The 21394-nt window shown below is 39.9% G+C and overlaps 2 protein-coding genes across 9 annotated transcripts in view; one reads left to right on the top strand and one right to left on the bottom strand.

Moving 5' to 3' along the window:
- The window catches only part of pdlim7 (PDZ and LIM domain 7), a 392569-nt gene that overhangs the window by 164297 nt on the left and 206878 nt on the right, over window positions 1-21394 (bottom strand). The window lies entirely within an intron of this gene.
- Window positions 1-21394, top strand: part of unc5a (unc-5 netrin receptor A) — a 314174-nt gene that overhangs the window by 154728 nt on the left and 138052 nt on the right. For all 7 annotated transcript variants that reach the window (XM_049467740.1, XM_049467739.1, XM_022676271.2 and 4 more), the window contains exon 2: window positions 19645-19854. In XM_049467740.1, coding sequence (XP_049323697.1) covers window positions 19645-19854 — 210 coding nt within the window. The remainder of the gene's footprint in view (window positions 1-19644; window positions 19855-21394) is intronic.

Below are 21394 nucleotides of genomic sequence, written 5' to 3'. Positions count from 1 at the left end.
TCTCGATCTCATCCTTCTTCTACTTGTTTTTCTCGTGGCCGCACTCGAATCCGTCTGTTCTTTAAAGTACTTTCTTTTTTTTTCTTTCCTTTTCCTCATTTTTTTATTTTATTTTATTTTATTTTTTTATTGGTCTCTCTGTCTGGGAGAGTCTGGTAAAGTGTATATATATATATATATAGTGTGTATGTGTGTGTGTGTGTCGGTTTCACCATTAGTCAGAGACAGAGACGGTTTGTGAGACGCTCAGAGTGTCGCTCCGTCTATAAAGGTTACGGAAACAAAGTATTGCGGTGTCACTTGTGGTTGAAGAGAGAGAGAGAGGATTTGTTTGAATACTTTAGTCTCTTTCTCTCTCTCTCTCTCTCTCTCTCTCCTTCTTTCACTTACTCACTCTCGCTTTTGGCTCTCTCAGTTTATTGCTATCTCTCTTTATCGCTCACTCAATGACAGTATCTCTCCCTCTTTCTCTCATTCTGTATCTCTTTAACTTTATTTCCCTCTCTCTCTCTCTCCGTTTGCTCTCTTTCTTTCCTCTCATTCTATCTCTTTATCTTTCTTTTTCTCTCTTTCCCTCTCTCTCTCCCTCTCTCTCAGTTTATTGCTATCTCTCTTTATCGCTCACTCAATGACAGTATATCTCCTTCTTTCTCTCATTCTGTATCTCTTTATCTTTCTTTCCCTCTCTCTCTCCTTTTGCTCTTTCTGTCCTCTCATTCTATTTCTTTATCTTTCTTTCCCTCTCTTTCCCTCTCTCTCTCTCTTGCTCTCTTTCTTTCTCTCTTTCTCTCTCTCTCCTTTCACTTGCTCACTCTCGCTCTTTTGCTCTCTCGGTGTATTGCTCTCTTCTTATCGCTTACTCACTGTCTCTCTTTATCTCTTCTTCTCTCTCTCTCCTTCCTTCTCTCACTCACTCACTTACTCACTCATTCTCTCTCTCTTTCTCTTACTCACTCTCTCACTCGCTCTTTTGCTCTCCCAGTTTATTGCTCTCTTTTTATCGCTCACTCACTGTCTCTCTTTATCTCTCCCTCTCTCTCTCTTCCGCTCTCTCTCTCTCTCTCCCTCTTTCTCTCACTCACTCACTCGCTCACTTACTCTCTCTTTCTTAGTTCATTGCTATCTCTCTTTATCACTCACTTGCTCACTGTCAGTAGCTCTCCCTCTTTCTCTCATTCTGTATCTCTTAATCTTTCTTTCCCGTTTTCTTTCCCTCTCTCACTTTTTCTTTCTCTCTCTCTCTTTAACTTTCTGTTTTTTTCATTCATGCCTTCCACTTACTGTCTCACTCACTCTATCTATCTATCTATCTATCTATCTATCTATCAATCTATCTATCTATCTATCTATCTATCTATCTATCTATCTATCTGTCTGTCTGTCTGTCTGTCTGTCTGTCTGTCTGTCTGTCTGTCTGTCTGTCTGTCTATCTATCTATCTATCTATCTATCTATCTATCTATCTAACTATCTATCTATCTATCTATCTATCTGTCTGTCTGTCTGTCTGTCTGTCTGTCTGTCTGTCTGTCTGTCTGTCTATCTATCTATCTATCTATCTGTCTGTCTGTCTGTCTGTCTGTCTATCTATCTATCTATCTATCTATCTATCTATCTATCTATCTATCTATCTATCTATCTATCTATCTATCTATTACTCATTACTTTTCTTTATCTCTGTCTCTCTCCCTCTATGAAAGTGGCTCTGGACGAGTGTTGTGCAGCAGTTCCGATCCTTTGTTTTTACCGCTGTGTTTCAGTACAGCGCCCTCTGCTGCCGTCTATGCATCATTATTATGAGTCATTAACTGACTTTACAGTGTGGAACTTTCTGAGACACTTTTCTATTATTTTCATCTGATTTTGCCAAAAACAGCATCACGACTGCCTGATTCTCAGTATTAATGTAAATGGTTTTGATGATTAAGAAACAAAAAGATTGTGATCTAATGCAAGGTTTTAGTTAATTCTCCCTCTCTTTTTTTCTCTCTCTCTCTCTCTCTCTCTCTCTCTTTTTCTCTCGCTCGCCCCTTCTGTTTCTCCGGGGGGCGAGAGAATGAAAGAGGGTCTGAACGTAATGAAAATCTGAAATTCTCCAACATCTGTTGTGCAGCGCGGGGACGCTCATTAGGACTTCGCACCTTAAATGCGTAGCGCGCTCTCGTCCCAGCGCCGGGGGCGGGGTGAAACAAATAACCACAGCATTTAAATTCCAGCCCAGGTTCCTCCTCATCTGTCTTTAATTATTTATTACATTTTTTAATCTAAAATGATGCCCTTTCTGAATCTCACGTCCAGCTCCAGGAGGCTGTTTACTAAATAACTGCTCTGTGGTCTGTCTGAGTGGAGAGGTAAATGCCTATTTGGAGTTATGGAATTATGAATCTAGATGCAGGCACTTGAGGCATCATGGCAACCACCCAGGGTACCACAGTAACTGTGAGCACGTGTCGAAAGCTGTGCAGAGCTCAGTTCAGCACAGTTTTGCAGCGCAGATATTTCCAGTTACAGCTGAAGTTACGCTTTTAATCCCAGAAAAACAAACAAACGCTCTTATTTATCTTTTACTGTTGTTTTGCTGTTTTTCTCGGGGTTTTGAGTTGAGCTCGGCACTGGTTCAGATCTTGATTGGTCCGGACGCGAGACTGAGTGCACGGATGGGGGCGGGGCTGGTGACATCATGCATTGTTTAATAGCATGATATACAGTATATTGTATTTCTTTAACCAAAATCTAGACTTCAATTAAAGAACGCAAATATAGTTTATAGTTAGCTTTTAGCAGAGCTGCAAAAAAATAATTAGAACAACTAGAAAATTCCCTTGTTACGCTCTAACTGCACCTTTTAGGGTTAAGTAAAGATTGTGTTTAAACCTGCAGAGTAAAAAGTAAAGAGAGACTAATTGGTTTATTTTGGGTAAATGTCCCCAAGTGAACGAATGAGAGAGAGAGAGAGAGAGTGAGAGAGAGAGAGAGAGAGTGAGAGAGAGAGAGAGAGAGAACACACAGGGTCTCAGGGTAACTCTGCACACTTAAGCAGAATCTAACTTTCTTTAATGTCTTTACTCTTCATTTGCATGTGCTTCCCATTCCAGCCCCGCCCCCCCGCTGTGCAGCCGGCTGGAAGTTCATTGATTTCTGACGTTAGTGTTCACGCCGGGCTGCGGTGCTACCTGAAAGCCTCTACAGGAGAGTAATTAAGAGTTTCAGAGGAAGCAGGAGGGCAGTCACCCCACCGTCCGGCTGTTTAGAGGCGACGCTCGTTTAGCCGCTCGTTGTTAATCGCTGGACTCATCCAGCCGGAACCTTCCAGAATCTCAGACCCGGCACAGCTCTGCGAATTAAAGGTCCTGTGAGGGATTTTCACTCCTGTTTTAGATGAGATTCTTGTTGCACTATAAAATTCACACATTAGATTTAATGCGTATACAGTAAAACACTCAGCAAACTAGTTTAGTTTAAAAAAAATCACATTTTTGTTACTTTTGCATATTAGCTTGATCAACAACTCAACAAATATTGAATTGAGCCAAAAAAATAAAACATTGAACTGCAGCTTCAGTAAATGAGCTGCCGCTGAAATTGGTTAATTCTTAATACAATACAATACAATTGAATTCGTATTACGGTACATAAGGGATACAATTCAATTTTAATACTATAAGCAAGGTGATATAATGCCTATGTTTAAATCAAATTCTAGAAAAAAAGACTTTTATAGTAATGTAACGTTACAGATTTGACTTAGAAGCTTGCGGAAAAAAAAAATAATAGAAGAGACTTTAATAGAAAGGGCAAAAAACACTTACAACTGAACAACAAGTGGATATATTAGGCAGCAAGTAATTTATATATATATATATTATATATTAAAACTCTTGCTAGACTTAATATGATGGTGTATATCAATTTCTTTTTTTTTATCTCTATTTTTATTTATTTAATTTTTTTCCTGTGTTTCTCCCAATTTAGCTAGACCAATTTTCCTATTCCCTATCACTAATAATGCCACACATGTGAAGTCAGACTCCGCCTCTTTTTTAGGCTGAGTAGCATCACAGCACAGCGACTCGGTTCTGATACAACAGCTCACAGACGCAGCCTTGTACTGATCCACATCACACTAGGATGAGTGATGAGGGGAAAGAGAGAGCACCATCTACTGTACTGTACCCACGCAGAGAGAGAGAGAGAGAGAGAGAGCAAAGCTAATTGTGCTCTCTCTCTGCCATGCTAACGGCAAGCTGCATAAACAGGATTTGAACCAGCGATTTCCGGATCATAGTGGCAGCGATGCAGCTCTGAACCTTTGAGGCAGCGGAATGCTCCAGAATCTTGCTGAAGCCCTTTCCTAGACAGAAGAGACAGTTAATCCAAATTCAACCCAAAAAAAAACAATAATCAAACATTTTGACCAATACTTTTGTAAATATATAGAGTATCATCTTCTCTATATCCAAACACTGCAAGATGCTGAAGGACGCTTGTGGTGCTGGTGGTGCTGGTGGTTGGCACGGGTGCAGCAGTGGAGATGAAGCTGTTGAAAGTGTTGGCATCAGTATGGAATTCATTATCAGTCTCCGCCTGTGTTTCTGGATGGACGAGCACACAGAAAGAGAGAGAGAGAGAGAGTGGGAGGGTAGGAGGGAGGGATGGATGGAGGGATGGATGGAGGGATGGGGGGGTGGGGGGGTGGAGGAAGCGGATAGAAAAGATTGCCACCAAACCCAGACTGATGTCTGTGTAAATATTTGTTGTCTGGTGATAAACACGCGTCAGTCAGTCAGGAGCTTTAGTGTGCTGCCTCCGATGGGAAGCCGGCCTCCTCCCCGCCTCTCCTGACACACACACACACACACACACACACACACATATATACACACACACAAATACACACACACAATATTATATTATAATATCCTTCAGCATATCTGTCCAGAAGAAAGAAGAAGCGAGGTGGGAAAAAAAAACGTATGAAATTTTGTATTGTGATGCATTAAAATCTCCCGAATATCCCGTCTGCTACCATCGTCCTGTAAAAGCTCATACTTCACAAGACTTCTGAAGGTGTCCTGCGGTATCTGGTACCCTTTGACCCTTAGACCTTTGTTCACAAGTGGCATGGCCATCACCACTATTAAATCTGAAAGGGGCGTGTCCCAATGTGTCCACATTTCATGATTATTCGTTTGGAACCACCCATATTTAATATTTAATTTAAAATATTAGTCCACCCATCGCTGCTTTTTATTGTGTCGCAAACAAAAAAAAAACATTTACTTAATTAAATATATTAAATAGATATTAAAACGTTAAATATATATTTACTTAATATAAATATAACATTCACTTAATATAAATATATAAATATATATTAATAATAGAGATTAATATAAGAATACACGCACCACTGAAAGTCCACTCCGGGTTTTGCTAAAACCTTATTTTTTTGTTATATGCTCTCGAAATTAACCCATTAAGCCACATGAAATTACATTTCAATTAACTTTAAAAAATATTTAGAAGTAAGCTTTGCCTTATTTACTTTAAGGAACAGCACACAGCAAAAAGTCAAGTGTGGTTTTAACTCCCGCAGAGTTGATTTTAACTCTTTCAACGGGTTTTTATACACTGTAGCTTCACACTCTTTGGAGGTAAAATAGTTCAGCATTTAAAACCTTTTTAGAATTCCTTTATAACTCAAATTAGTATTTGTTTAGGTACCTACAGAAGATGGTAACTTGCTCTTATAGCCAACAACATGTTGGCTAGGCTAACAACCATTGTATAAAATATAATGGAAAACCCAATAAAAGGTAGCCCAATCTTGAGTTTCCGCCCATTCTTGGGCTCTATATCTCCTTATAAGGGTGTTTTTTCCCGGCCGTGTCCCAGTTCACTAGCTGGGGCAGCGATAGTGTATTGGACCGTGACCCTGCCGACCTGTGTTTGATCCCTTGTGAGGAGCGGTGTGTTTATTTATTTATTTATTTATTTATTTTTATTATTTATTTTTTTTTACTTTCTTCTTGGGTTTACCTGCTTTGAGATCAACTGCTCTGCAGTTGGGTTCAACAACCCTCTGGGCTGGAGAGCAACTGGTCTGTAGCAGCACTCCATTCCATTACACTTCATTTTACAAAACATATACTGTATATATATATTTTTTTTTTGTGGCCACCACGTAATGGCTTGGAACATTTCTGTGGAATATTTACAGTAGTAGTGAGAAGTGTTCATTGAGCCATTCTTTCTTCCACATTACTAGGTGCCTGTGGAAGAGATTGGAACACCTGCAATACTTATGGTAATATAGCATATATATATATATATATATATATCATATATGTCATTTAAAACAGCATTGAGGATCCTATGCAGCAGAGCTACGTCTGCCTTTAGTGTAGTCTTCAAAACTGCAGCAGAATAGTGGTGTTTTTGAATGGCGTATATATTTCTAATATCATATTCTGAGGAGGTTTCTCTCCTCATAGCGAACAAGACAGAGTGCAGAAGCTTCGTTCCGATCCTGCGGGAGATTGACGGAGCCAAACCGATGCTTTGTCACAGGAGAAAAAAAAAAAAATCATTATAGCCCTCGTTGTGGTTGTGTTGTCGAGCCACTGGCACATGAAATGGTTTAATATTCCGGGGTAGTAATTTTAATGAAATTAATTTCAGAAGACATTGTAAAGAGCTGATGGTGTCATAAAACAAACGTTATAGCCGTCGTCCATCATTGTGATGTAAATTACGCCTGGTAATCGTTCAGTGATGCCTCGCTTCGGGGACATGGCACTGATAAAAGACTTTAATTGGCTCCGAAAGGTTACGCCAAAGCAACGCGGCTGCCATGTTTAGAAGCCGCGTGTGACCTTCTCCTCTTTTGTCTGACGTGTTACCGGGGAACACGCACGGATGCCGGGCTGGGTTTAATGCCGTGCAGTCGGCATGTTCGGACACACGTATATGTGTGTGTGTATGTGTGTGTGTATGTGTGTGTGTGTTATCAGGCCGTGAGATAGCCCGCGGGCTTGAATGTCAGGTATTGTACTGAGATTCAGATTATTGACCAAGAGCTGCTGAAACACAGGAAGAGTCCAGCCGTCGTCTGGCCCAGTGGTCAGTGGAGCTTTTATATATATATATATATATATATATATATATATATATATATATATATATATATTTTTTTTTTTTTCTTTGGGCCGTGGGCATGTATTCTCATCATGCCTGTGGTATCAGGCCAAGATTAATAAGATTTTTTTATTAAATTGCTAATTATAATTATAGTAAAAATGTACAGGTAGTATGTTGGATAAAAAAAATAATAATAATAAAACCTGACCAGCTAGCACCTGATAGGCTTGAGGCTCTGAGTCTGTAGCTTTTCTATTAGCTACAAGTTGAACTATAGTTTTTTTTTTCTCTACGTTCAGCTGCTAGCCAGCTTTTATATCCCCCATAGTTAGGAGGGTTTTTGGAGGAAAGCGCAGCGACTCGGTTTTGATACAGCGGCTCACAGACGCAGCCTTGTGCTGATCCACATCACCCTAGGAGTGATAAGGGGGGAAAGGAGTGCCACAGAGAGTGCCATCTACTGTACCCTCCCAGAGAGAGCAAGGCCAATTGTGCTCTCTCGGTGCTCCGGCAGCTGTTGGCAAGCTGCATGACCAGGATTTGAACCAGTGATCCCCCGATCATTGTGGCAGCAACTTAATCAACTGGACCATAACATTAAAAACACTGATAACTGAAGTAAGTAGCAATGATTAGCTGGTTCTATTGCACCTTTTAAGCAATATATATATATAAATATTGTGCCATATCACCTACCACTAATTATCACATCACTATGTTTTCTAATTTTTTTGCTGTTTTTAGCAAAAGAAAAATTTACACTGTTCTAATTTCTCATTATTTATAGCTACTAGAGACAGATTATATCTGTCCAGTATCATTTATTTTACTTTAATCCTGGATATATGGAGATATTTGGAGTGCAATATTTATTAATAGTATCATGACATTCTGGATCTTTGACTTCTGTTACAAATCTGATAAAATTCTTATATATATTTTTTTATATCTCAGTAGGGGGTTGTGCCATATCATATCATGTCGCATGCAATAATAAAACTAAATTTTTTATTATTTTGTTGCAGTAGTGTATTCTTAAAAATATATATATATATTTTTTTTTTGTTTTGTTCTGTCATATCGATACCAAGTGTATCGCTATCACAAAAATACCATAAAATATCATGATATTTATATCATGAATTATTTTAGGGCCATATCGCCCACCCCTAGTTGCAACACACTAAATTAAATTATAAGTTCATTCAGCTCAAAGATCCCATTCAAATGGTTGGTTAAGATTAATATTATTAATATTAAATACAACAAATGTATTGAACTGTTTGAGTTCACAGTCATGCCTGTTGCACTGTGCCTGTACAGTTGAGAGCTTCATTGTGATTCTGAAGGCTGAAGCTTTAGCATTAGCTTGAAAGCAGTTGCTAAGCTACCTTAGTTACACAGCCCACGATATCTCGGCCGTGTAGTGAGATCCAGATTATTGACCGGCGTTTCTGCGAGTGTGAATGGAGGAGGTGATGAATATCATGAGGGATCTGTTCTCTATTCATGAAACTCCAGGTTCTTGGCGATGGGTGAACGCTCTCACAGTAGAGTATTGTTTAGCAGCATGTGCTGATTTTCTCTGCAGTGTAGTGTGATGGTGTTCACTACGCTAGCTGTGTTGTTCTGTATTGTAAAAGCTCTGGCAGCAGCGCGATCTAAATCAGATCACATTATTCTCCTGCTCAGAGCTGCTTTTCTCACTTTACACTTCTCATCTGCTGCATTAAAACACAGTGGACACTTTACTGGAAACACCTTGTATGTCTGTATACCTTGTATTATCTGTGTGTAGTTCCCACATTATCAGAAACAGCTACCTTGTGCTTCCACGGAGTGGCCACTTTACAGGAAACATGTAAAAACCTTGTTTGTGGTACTGTTTAGGTATTTGTGGCGTTATAGTGGTCTTTATGAGGCCTTTGTGGTCTTTGTGAGGTCTTTTGTTGTGTTGTGGGGGTCTTTGTGGTGCTGTGGTGGTATCTGAGGTGTTGTTGGGGTATTTGTTGCGTTATTTGTTAGACTGTGAGGGTTTTTTGTTTAGCTTGTGTTGGAGTCGCTGTAGTAATGCGTTTGTTGGGTCTTTGGGGTGTTGTTGGGGTATTTGTGGTGGTATTTGTGGTGTTAGGGTATTTGTGGTGTTATATGTGGTGTTATTTGTTAGACTGTGAGGGTTTTTTGTTTAGCTTGTGTTGGAGTCTCTGCAGTAGAGTGTGTTTGTTGGGGTATTTGTGGTGGTGTTGGGGTATTTGTGGTGTTGTGGGGGTATTTGTGGTGTTATTTGTTAGAGTGTGAGGGTTTATTGTTGAGCTTGTGTTGGAGTCTCTGCAGTAGAGTGTGTTTGTTGGGGTATTTGTGGTGGTGTTGGGGTATTTGTGGTGTTGTGGGGGTATTTGTGGTGTTGTGGGGGTATTTGTGGTGTTGTGGGGGTATTTGTGTTGTTATTTGTTAGAGTGTGAGGGTTTATTGTTGAGCTTGTGTTGGAGTCTCTGCAGTAGAGTGTGTTTGTTGGGTCTGACGCTCTGTAGCCGTGGTGCCGGGGTGCTGGCGCGGCGTGGCAGCTGGGGCAGCTGGGTCTCGTGTCTGATGGGATGTAGTCGTGTGACGGCGGCCGGCGGGCTGGGCTCGGGGCTCAGTGGTCAGCAGCTGCTAAACCGCGTTAGCGTCTCGCGTCGCAGCTGCTGGAGAAATGTTTTTGACGGAGCTCTACGGAAGCGCTTTCACATCTGCCCCCTTTTCCCCGTCCTCTGAGTCACAGTCCCTCACGGCCTTTCAGAAATCTGGGTTTATTTTACAGTTTAGTAGAAATTGGTAATCAATTCAATCACACTTTTATTAGAAGTTACATATTACTTACACATGGACTTTATGACACATTTATAAACATTGAATAATGCATTTATAAAGCTACTTGAGTTAATACATTAGCATAAATTAAAACATAAAGTTGTTACAACTAAAGGGGAAGTTGGTTTATTTGTAAGGTAGCCCAGGGGGAATCACTACACACTGATGGTGAGTGTCAATCAGAAACTGTTGGACACACCCAGTATGCAAATCTGATAAATACTTTTTATTGGGGAAATTGAACGCCAATTGTCTTGTGATAAACAGCATATTTTTCTTATTTCAGCCATTTTTCACATTTTCTGTAAATAAATGCTCTAAATGACAATATTTTTATTTGGAATTTGGGAGAAATGTTGTCTGTAGTTTATAGAATAAAACAACAATGTTCATTTTACTCAAGCATTCTTGATTATTTTTATTTTTTTTTAATTCAGTGTTTTGTCATATGGCCAAGAGTATCATTATCTAAAAAAAAACATGGAATATCATGATATTATTTTAGGTAGTAATTAGGACATGCCTTTGTGAGTTTTGAGTTGTGTAAAGTGTACTTTTCCTGTCGTTACAATAGCAAAGACACACTGGCACGCCCTAAATCAAGTTGCTTGTCTATAGATCACTAAAATAGGGCTTTATGGCTTAAATTTGATGTAAAACAGACTTAAAAACATTTGAGGTTAAACAACGTTTAACGTTAAAAGTTTACAAGTTACTTTTCTACGATACTGCCTCAGTCATTGGTCTTTTTTATTTAATTGTATTTTATTTATTAAACAGAATGTTTGGTAAATTAAATATTAGGTAAACACTAGACACATATATATCTTACTGTACTGTAAAATGACAATTTGAATAATGTATCAGTGTTTTAGTGTTGCGTAACACTTCCTCTGTCAGCTCTGTCTCCGGCTTCAGTCTGCGATGCTAATCCTTTATCTGATAAATACTTTTTATTGGGGAAATTAAACGTGAGGAGAGGAATGGGCGAGGTTGAGCTCGGAGAGACGAGCTGCGTGTAATATCAGATTTCACATCCAAAGCTTAAGCTCATAAGATGGTGTTTATTTGATTTGTGCATTGATCCATGAGGACTCGGCTGGATGTGGATTGGCGGCGTGCGCGCGCGTGTGTGTGTGTGTGTGTGTGTGTGTGTGTGTGTGTGTGATGGTGATGAATACACAGCGTACATTAGAAGTGCGTGAGGCGGTGAGGCCCATCCTTCAGCCGAACAGAAGCAGCATTAATTTGAAACTCTGCGCGGCTAAAATATGCTTCTTTGTCTCATGCATAAATGATGGCGGTCTTTGGGAGATAAATGGTCTCGGGGAGCGTTTGTGCGAGGACTCTTCCCACACAGCTCCATCCATTAGAACATATAGACTTCACTATATGATCTCCCGGCTCCCGGCAGCTCCTTATATCTGCGTTTGTCTGCGAGCGGAGCGCGTGTGATGCGGAGGACGTGCGCGGCGGCAGCGTGAAGCTGCTACAGTTTAATAGGCGCGGTTGTGTCGCCTGTGATGCCGCCCTGAGGGGAGAATCCTCACATCAGCGCTGTCATGATGATATCTCACAACTCACAACTCTGTTTCTGACCGCGTGGGTTTGTTAAACTGTGGAACTCATGCGGGTTGACGATTTTTGATCCAACAAGCGGTTTTTAGCCTAGCATAGTGTTTTTTCACCTAATGCTTTAGCATAGTTTTACTTTTACACAGTCATCAATACAGGATACGATACAGAGCGACCACTTGGCAGCACCTTAACAACAAGGGATGGAAGAGGATATCAATATCTCGATATATGATTTCAATCGATTCGCAAGGTATCGTATCAATACATGGTGTCAGACTGCGCCCCCAAATTAGCCTTACTAAAGTTGCTGCTTCATTACTCAACATGTTGTCGCTATAATCAAATGAATAGGGTTGTGAATTTCTGTGAAACTGACACCAATAAATCCATAATTCCTGGTTATCAGTAAGTATTTAGGATGCTGTTGATACACAGCACTTAAAAAGGATGAGTTTCTTTGATTTTACCAAATTAAAAAAAAACTCTGGAATATAATCAAGAGGAAGATGGATGATCACAAGCCATCAAACCACCAAACTGAACTGCTTGAATTTTTGCACCAGGAGTAAAGCAGCATAAAGTTATCCAAAAGCAGTGTGTAAGACTGGTGGAGGAGATCATGATGCCAAGATGCATGAAACAAACTGTTATTAAAAACCAGTTATTATTCCACCAAATATTGATTTCTGAACTATTAAAACTCAGAAAGGTCTGAAAGCTCTGCATCTTTTTTGATATTTCAGCCATTTTTCATTTTCTGCAAATAAATGCTCTAAATGACAATCTTTTTATTTAGGGAGTTTGGAAGAAATGTCCTTTGTTCATAAAATAAAACAACAATGTTCATTTTACTCAAACATAAAACTATAAATAGCAAAATCAGAGAAACTGATTCAGTCTCTTATTTTTTCCAGGGCTGTATAATGACAGTATTTTTCCAGGGCTGTATAATGACAGTATTGTGATTGATCGTCAGTGTTATCCTGGACAATGTATTGTGATAATTCCATACCCCTAATATCGGACACCAAAACGACCACCTGGTGTAGGAAACAGTAGCAAACAGCTTAAAACTATACAACTACACTAGTGTAACTACTTCCACTTCCACATCCACTTAGCAAGACTGTAGCAACCAGCCTGGATTCCACTGCAACCAACAAGCAACCACTTACAGCAACACCATAGGAACCACCTACGTTACCATAGCAACCACTGTTCAACACCTTAGCAAAAAACACCTTTAACTGCAAAGAGAATGGCAATTGACACGCTGATTGTTTTTTTTTTTTGTTTTTTTTTTTTACCTTACCTCCAAAACACACTCAAGGTGTACTTTTCCCGTCGTTACGATAGCAAAGACACACTGACTCTCCCTAAATCAAGCTTTACGCTGCTTACAGCTCATCTATAAGTTACTGGAATAGGGCTCTATTGCTTTAATCTAGCTCCATGTTTTGGATCCTGGTCTGTGAAGGTGCTGTGGTTGTTGCTGCAGTCTCTAATACGAGGCTGTGTTAAAGCGAAAGCTCTGCGCGACAGCGAGGAAACTTGACGGCCTGTGATTCTGGAGGCGTGTCTAAACGTCCCGGAGTGCAGGGGAGGCTGCAGTTGTGCAGTTGTGGTAGGAAAGGTCACCCTGGAGAGCTAATGGCTAATCATCACGCACCAAATTAGGACTCATTAAGTAGACCACATCCAGCGAGAGCTCGGCTTCAGGTTAATGAAAGCCGCTTTGAGCCGCCGTGGACGTCTTAATCGCACTTCTCTTAACCTTCCTGCAGCGGAGGTGTGCTTCTACTTACTGACGGAGGAGGAGGGGCTTAATGTTCCTGGGTCGCCATTAGCATAAAATGTCTTTTGTGTTAAATTTGCTTAAATTTCATACAAACACTGTGGAACTACATGTTTCCAGGTTCCTTCTCTTTAGAAAACAGTGCTGCCTTTTAGTTTAGTCAAATGATTATTTTAATACGCGTCTAAATAGATAAAAGTAAAAAGTTAAATAAGGTAAAAACAAAGTAAAAGTTAAGAAAAAGTATATTTTCTATCTTTTTTTCAATGTATATTTTAATACATGCTTGGGACTTGGGATCTGACTTTCGACAGATCGGGTCTGAATGAGGACGTGAACCAGCAACCAACCAGGATTTCACTCCAACCAGCTCGCAACCACTTATAGCAACACCCTAGCAACCGCCTAGGTGACCATGGCAACCACGTATCAACACAGTCAGCAGAATAGTAACAAACTAAACTACAAACACTGTGAAAACTACATGAAATACTGTAGTTACCAGCGCTAAAACCGGGCTAAAACGCGGCTAAGCAAGAGTTCCCTTAGCAACCACCTAGCAACAACGCAGGAACCACCTTGCAACCACTACGCAACACCTTATCATCCACCTGGGTTGCTATAGAAACCACCTAGGAATACCATGATAAGAATCTACCAACCACTCAGCAGAACCACAGCAAACTAGACTACAAACACTGTAAAAACTACATGGAATATCGTAGCAACCACGTAGCAACAGCTGAGCAATTTTCGTTAAATATAATTATTAGGGTAGAGATATGTGTCAGGCTTGAATATTTGAGGTATTTGAGGTATAATCATTTTTAAATAACATTTTAAAGACTGAAATGCAGAGTATACTGACTATAACCTTCCTATAGATTCGCATAGAGCTTACATCAGAAACAGCTTGTGTCTTAGCAACCACCCAACAACAACGTAGGAACCACCTTAGCAACCACCTGGGTTGCTATAGAAACCACTTATCAATGTCATGGTAAGCATCTACCAACCACTCAGCAGAACCACAGCAAACTAAACTACAAACACTGTGAAAACTACATGGAATACCATAGCAACCATGTAGCAACATTTAAGCATTTTTTGTTAAATGTATTTATTAGGGGAGGGATATGTCTCAGGTTTGAATATTTAAGTTATTTGAGGTATATTTGAGGTATAGTCATTTTTTAAATAAAGTTTTAAAGGCTGAAATGCCTTTAAGTGTACTGATAATGACCTTCCTCTAGATTCCCACAGAGCTTACCTCAGAAACAGCGCTAAAACCGGCGGCTAATCTCGAGTTCCTTTGTCTCATCTGAGAAGATGGGGTATTACGGGGGAAGGTGTGGGGTGGGGGAGGCGGTAAAATGAGACAGAAAGCAGTAAGTGATGTATGCCCTTCATTGGACACAGAACATTTAGTTTTCATTAAGAGTTAAACACGTACACGATACATTAGCGGGGGTTCAATAGCCGCCGCTCGGCTCGCTCGCCGCATTTCAATCTGATGAATTAGCGACTCGTCGCGCGGCGCGAGAGATGACGAAAGGAAATGGGGAGAAAGGCATTAATGTGACGTTGGCGGCGCCGGGCCGCGCTAATACTGCTAGCGCTGAGATGTAGCTGTTTATCAGGGGGGCTAATAGCGCGCCGCTGACCCGAGAGCTGATCTCTGAGAGCAGTAACGATGGAATTGATAATGTATTGGTAATGTATTGGTGATGTATTGGTGATGTATTAGTAATGTATAGGTAATGTATTGATAATGTATTGGTAATGTATTGATGATGTATTGATAATGTATTAGTGATATATTAGTAATGTATTGGTAATGTATTGGTGATGTATTAGTAATGTATTGGTAATGTATTGGTAATGTATTGATGATGTATTGATAATGTATTAGTGATGTATTGGTAATGTATTAGTGATGTATTGGTAATGTATTGGTAATGTATTAGTGATGTATTAGTAATGTATTGGTAATGTATTGGTGATGTATTAGTAATGTATTGGTAATGTATTGGTAATGTATTAGTAATGTATTGGTAATGTATTAGTGATGTATTAGTAATGTGTTGGTAATGTATTGGTAATGTATTAGTGATGTATTGGTAATGTATTAGTGATGTATTGGTAATGTATTGGTAATGTATTGGTGATGTATTAGTAATGTATTGGTAATGTATTGGTAATGTATTGATGATGTATTGATAATGTATTAGTGATGTATTGGTAATGTATTGGTAATGTATTGGTAAAGTATTAGTGATGTATTAGTAATGTATTGGTAATGTATTGGTAATGTATTGATGATGTATTGATAATGTATTAGTGATGTATTGGTAATGTATTAGTGATGTATTGGTAATGTATTGGTAATGTATTGGTGATGTATTAGTAATGTATTGGTAATGTATTGGTAATGTATTGATGATGTATTGATAATGTATTAGTAATGTATTGGTAATGTATTGGTAATGTATTGATGATGTATTGATAATGTATTAGTGATGTATTGGTAATGTATTAGTGATGTATTGGTGATGTATTAGTAATGTATTGGTAATGTATTGGTGATGTATTAGTAATGTATTGGTAATGTATTGGTGATGTATTGGTATTGTATTGGTAATGTATTGGTAATGTATTGGTGATGTATTGGTAATGTATTGGTGATGTATTAGTAATGTATTAGTAATGTATTGGTGATGTATTGGTAATGTATTGGTGATGTATTAGTAATGTATTGGTGATGTATTGGTAATGTATTGGTGATATATTGGTAATGTATTAGTGATGTATTGGTTGGTGTTGAAGGTGTTTGGTGAAAGCTGCTGTTGTGAAGTGCTCTGCTGTTAGTAATGAGCCGGTCGGGGGGGATGGATGGGTGTAGCTGTGCAGCAGTTAAATAAGAATAAGAAAATGAGGCTGTATAATTAATAGCCCCCTCCAGAGCGAGTTTCAGTGTTATAACCGCTGATCTCGGCTCCTCGCCGACTCCTGGAGGCCGTTTAAGGTTAGCTGTTTTTGAGTGCTGTACGGCGAAGCTTCTGCTCAGACCTCTGGAGCGAAACAACAACATAAATAAAGGCGCTCGGCGAGCGGATGTCTGATTGTTCTGGGATGTGGGTGGAAAAGGATAAATTAGCAATTCATTCTTAATTACAAGGAGCAGAAAAACATTGCGCTTAACAAATGAAGCAACAGAATCACTGATAGGGCGCTGTTTGTCTCCGCCGCGAGTCGGGGAATCGCTTTCGTGCACATTGCCGAGGCCAAAGCGCCACCGCCTGATGATTACTTCTCTTCGGCTGAGTCTCAAAAGATGACTTTTGAGTGTTTGAGTTTGTTGGCTTTGCTGATCTACGAGCACGACTAACTTCAATCATATCAAAGTATCAAATCAATCCAGCCCTGGAGAAAAAGCTAATCAAAAAGTAGATCTCCTTAATACAGTATCTATGGAGTTTCTCCTAAACGACAAAAAGATCACAATCAAAGGTTAGCATTAGCATTAGTCTCCTTCAGTTTAATATGTCTCCTGATATTGTCTCCTCTTGAGGTTATAGATTACAATGAATCTTTATTTACTAAAGACAGACTAAAGTCTCAATATGGACTCAACTATTTCTCATTCAAAGACTAAGAGTCTTTAAAAGTTCGGTGCTAAATACTACATAAAGCATTTTACAATAATTCCTACTGTTTAAATGTTTCTTATTTTTAATCATGACTTGGTTAGATTTTAGGGTTGATTTAGGGTTAGGGTTAGGTGTAGGGTTAGATTTTAGGGTTGATTAAGGGTTAGGTGTAGGGTTAGATTTTAGGGTTGATTTAGGGTTAGGTTAGGGTTAGATTTTAGGGTTGATTAAGGGTTAAGGTTAGTGTTAGATTTCAGGGTTGATTTAGGGTTAGGGTTAGGTGTAGGGTTAGATTTTAGGGTTGATTAAGGGTTAGGTGTAGGGTTAGATTTTAGGGTTGATTAAGGGTTAGGTGTAGGGTTAGATTTTAGGGTTGATTAAGGGTTAGGTGTAGGGTTAGATTTTAGGGTTCATTAAGGGTTAGGTGTAGGGTTAGATTTTAGGGTTGATTAAGGGTTAGGTGTAGGGTTAGATTTTAAGGTTGATTAAGGGTTAGGTGTAGGGTTAGATTTTAAGGTTGATTAAGGGTTAGGTGTAGGGTTAGATTTTAAGGTTGATTTAGGGTTAGGTGTAGGGTTAGATTTCAGGGTTGATTTAGGGTTAGGGTTAGGTGTAGGGTTAGATTTTAAGGTTGATTAAGGGTTAGGTGTAGGGTTAGATTTTAGGGTTGATTAAGGGTTAGGTGTAGGGTTAGATTTTAGGGTTGATTAAGGGTTAGGTGTAGGGTTAGATTTTAGGGTTGATTAAGGGTTAGGTGTAGGGTTAGATTTTAAGGTTGATTAAGGGTTAGGTGTAGGGTTAGATTTTAAGGTTGATTAAGGGTTAGGTGTAGGGTTAGATTTTAGGGTTGATTAAGGGTTAGGTGTAGGGTTAGATTTTAGGGTTGATTAAGGGTTAGGTGTAGGGTTAGATTTTAGGGTTGATTAAGGTTTAAGGTTAGGGTTAGATTTTAGGATTTTTTACATTCAACATATGGTTAAGTTGCAGTTAATAGAAATGCAGTTGAATGTTAGTTGAATGCCAGATGAGTGTCCACGAGGCCATCATATGGATCATCCACGTACAGTGTTACCCTGCAGGCTCTACCGCCGCTGCCCCCCACCATGAGCCACGGTTCAGATCCCGAAGAAGGTAGCCTTTTATACCTCGGCACTATCAAAGCTCCATTACGCTATCAAGAGCGGATCAAATAAAGAGCCGTGTGATTTGGGCTCGTAACACTCGCTGTTTGTGACACCGGCTGTCAGTCGGAGGCTCGCTGGCAGTTATCCGCCGGTTGGGCCGGTTGGGCCGTAATGAGAGGCGAGTTAAGGCTCAGGATGGCGGCCGGGCGAGCGTGTTGTGAAGTGCTGTGGTCATTGAGTGAGGGGGATTTATGGCCTGCGGTCCATCAGCTCTGATCTTAAAAGCCTGTGATTAACAACGGAGGGAGAGCAGAGATGGGCTTCAGAACTGCTTCGGGCGAAGCCTGACAAGGCCATACTACTCACAATCCTTTTACTCAGCCCCTTAACAAGCTACGACTCTCTCTCTCTCTCTCTCTCTCTCTTTCTTTGTGTGTTTCTGTCTTAAACAAACACAACCACATCCCTATTGTTAAACGAGAAGAAGGCAGCCAGGCCAGATTAAGATGGAACAGCCACTATAAGAGGTTTTTGCTTTTTGTTAGAGTTTAGAGTTTAAGTGTTTGAGTGTTTGTTGGCTTTTTTTGGTTTGTTGATCTCCTGAATACAGTATATCTATAGTTTCTGCTAGACAACAATGAGATCACACCACACTCAACATGGTCAACCAACTTGTTGACCTTGGTAAGGCAGGTAAACCAGCATGGTCTACTAATATAAGCAGCTTGTTAAAGTTTTGTCACGGTGATAGACCAGCTAATCCATCAAAATATGATATAACACATACATATATGATATAACCATTCAATTTACTGATGTACCAGCATATCGTCGCTGTCCAATGAAAAAGAAGTATCTCCTTTTTTGTCCATTTTCAGTTTACTACATGACTTGAACACCCAAACTGTTCGTTACACTGTGCCAACATTTATTGAAGTATGGACCAAAAGAAATACTTTAAAATGACCTGAAATTAACTCTTTTTTACATTGACTTCCATTGAAAGTTTTGAAAGTTTTGTCTTGTTTTTCATTAGACAGCAACAATATGCTGTGTTTTCTTCTGATGACCAGCTTTCCAACCATTAAAACCAGTTTACACCATCTGAAACCAACAACCAACAAAATCTCCAGCTGCTCTTGGGCTGAATTATTATTATTTTTATCAATAAGCTCCTGCTTATGCCCCATCCAGCCATGGAGGCGCATGTAGCGCCTCCATCCCATTACCTCTGGGATGCTGGGATATTCTGGCTTTACCCCAGTCGTCTGCGGTTAGCGGGCTGTTCTCTCTCGTCAAACGTGATGGTACAGTATCATTCATCACGGCCGGACGTGTGTGTCAAACTCAATCTGGCCAGCCACGGGGTGTCCGGAGTATCAAATTAGATTCCCTCATTATCCTCCCTCATTACCCCGGCTAGTGACGGCCGCTCTGGAATGGGGAGAGGGCCTGCCGTCCAAACCGCCGTCGCTCGTTTCTAAAATTCCCTCCTCTTTCCATCACAGGCGGAGAGCATGCTGCCACGGTGACGCACCCCCTCCCAGCAGGCTTCCCCCACTTCCTGGTGGAGCCAGATGATGTTTACATTGTGAAGAACAAGCCGGTCACCCTCACCTGCCGCTCCACGCCCGCCACGCAGATTTACTTCAAGTGCAACGGCGAGTGGGTGCACCAGGACGATCACCTGATCGAGCGCACCGTGGACCCTGCCACAGGTAACCTCACTATTTAGCTGGATCATCTTAAGGTTTGGGTTTTTTTGGTTTGCTAGGTTATGATTAGCATTTTGAGTAAGTAAGTATCTTTAACGAGAAAAAGAGCTGCTCTAGACCAGAGTACCTTGAGTTCCAATGCCCTCCTGACTACCCTGAAGAACATACCTAATTGAGTTTAAGGTTTAGAGCAGGAAATCAGCAAAACCTTCAGGGTTAAGATGTTCTACAGGACCAGAATTGAGGTCAACTTTGCCAAAAGTAGAGACATAATATTTCAATGGACTGTAGAAGATCTAGTTTCTGGTTTGGGTTGGAAAAAATTTAGAAAGATAAATTTAATGGATTTGCTTCAGAATTATCATTGGTTTTGGAGATGCGGTTGGGGATGCAATTGGGACTTTAGGTTTGGACTGTAGATGAGGATGGAATTGGTATGTAGAGTATTTGGGAATGTGGAGGAATTAAGCTTAGAAGCTGGAGTTGAAAGAATGGAGTAACATGTGGTACGTAGAAAACTAGGGATAAAGTTGGTAATGGTTTGTGTTTGAGAGTATTAGGGTTATTATTTGGAATGTGAGTTTAGGATGAAGTTAGTGATAGAATTGGGATTGGAATTGCATTTGGGAATAAAGTTAGTGAATGCAGTGGAGGAAGCGATTGGCACTGGTTTTGCAGATGAAGTTGGGAATGTGATAGGAATTTGGTTAGGGGATAAAGTTTTGGCTGCTGTTAGTCAGGGAGTAAGGAATGGTTTTGGGGCTGGAGATGTTACAAAGTTGTAATTGTGAAAAGATTTGGGTATAAAGTTGTGGGTGAGGAAAGGATTGGCCGTGGTTTTTAAGATAAAGTTGGGAATGTTTCTGTATGTATCGGCATGACTTCTTAAGGGTTTTATTGTATTTGGGAAGTTTGAAATAGGGCAAAGGAAGGCATTGGCAGTGGTTTGGAGATAAAGTTGGAATTTGCATGAATTCTTAAGAGTTTCATTGTATTTGGTAATGTTTGAAAAATGTTTTGGATGCAGTTGGGAATAGAGCGAAGGAAGGCATTGGCATTGGTTTGGAAATTAAATTGTGAATGTTAATGTGGTTAGGTTAGAAGATAAAATTTTGGCTGTTGCTAGTAAAGAAGTTGGGAATGGGTTGGGAATAGAGATGTTGGTGGAATTGGCATGTCTTGTTTATTGGGGTTTGTTGAATTTGGGAATGTTTAGGAATGTTTTGAATGTTTTTGGGAATAGAGCAAAGGAAGGCATTTGGCATTGGTTTGGCGATAGGAAGTTGGAAATGTGATTGAGATTGGATTTGGGAATGAAGTTTTGGATCACAGATATGGATTGGGGTGGAGATGAAATTGATTGGAATGTGAATGTGACTGGGTGTAGATTTGCATAAAGAAATGTGATTGAGAGTTGAGGGTACAGTTATGGGTATCAATCAAGTTTTGATAGATCTTGGGATCTTTTAGATCTTTGGGAAATTGAGAATATCATTAGGATTGAATTTGGGAATAAAGATGTGGAGGCAGTCAGTGAAGATCT

The sequence above is a fragment of the Astyanax mexicanus genome, chromosome 19 (assembly GCF_023375975.1).
Source record: "Astyanax mexicanus isolate ESR-SI-001 chromosome 19, AstMex3_surface, whole genome shotgun sequence".
NCBI lineage: Eukaryota > Metazoa > Chordata > Actinopteri > Characiformes > Acestrorhamphidae > Astyanax > Astyanax mexicanus.
The sequence above is the reverse complement of the archived record's forward strand: the minus strand, read 5'-3'. Positions and strand labels throughout refer to the sequence as shown.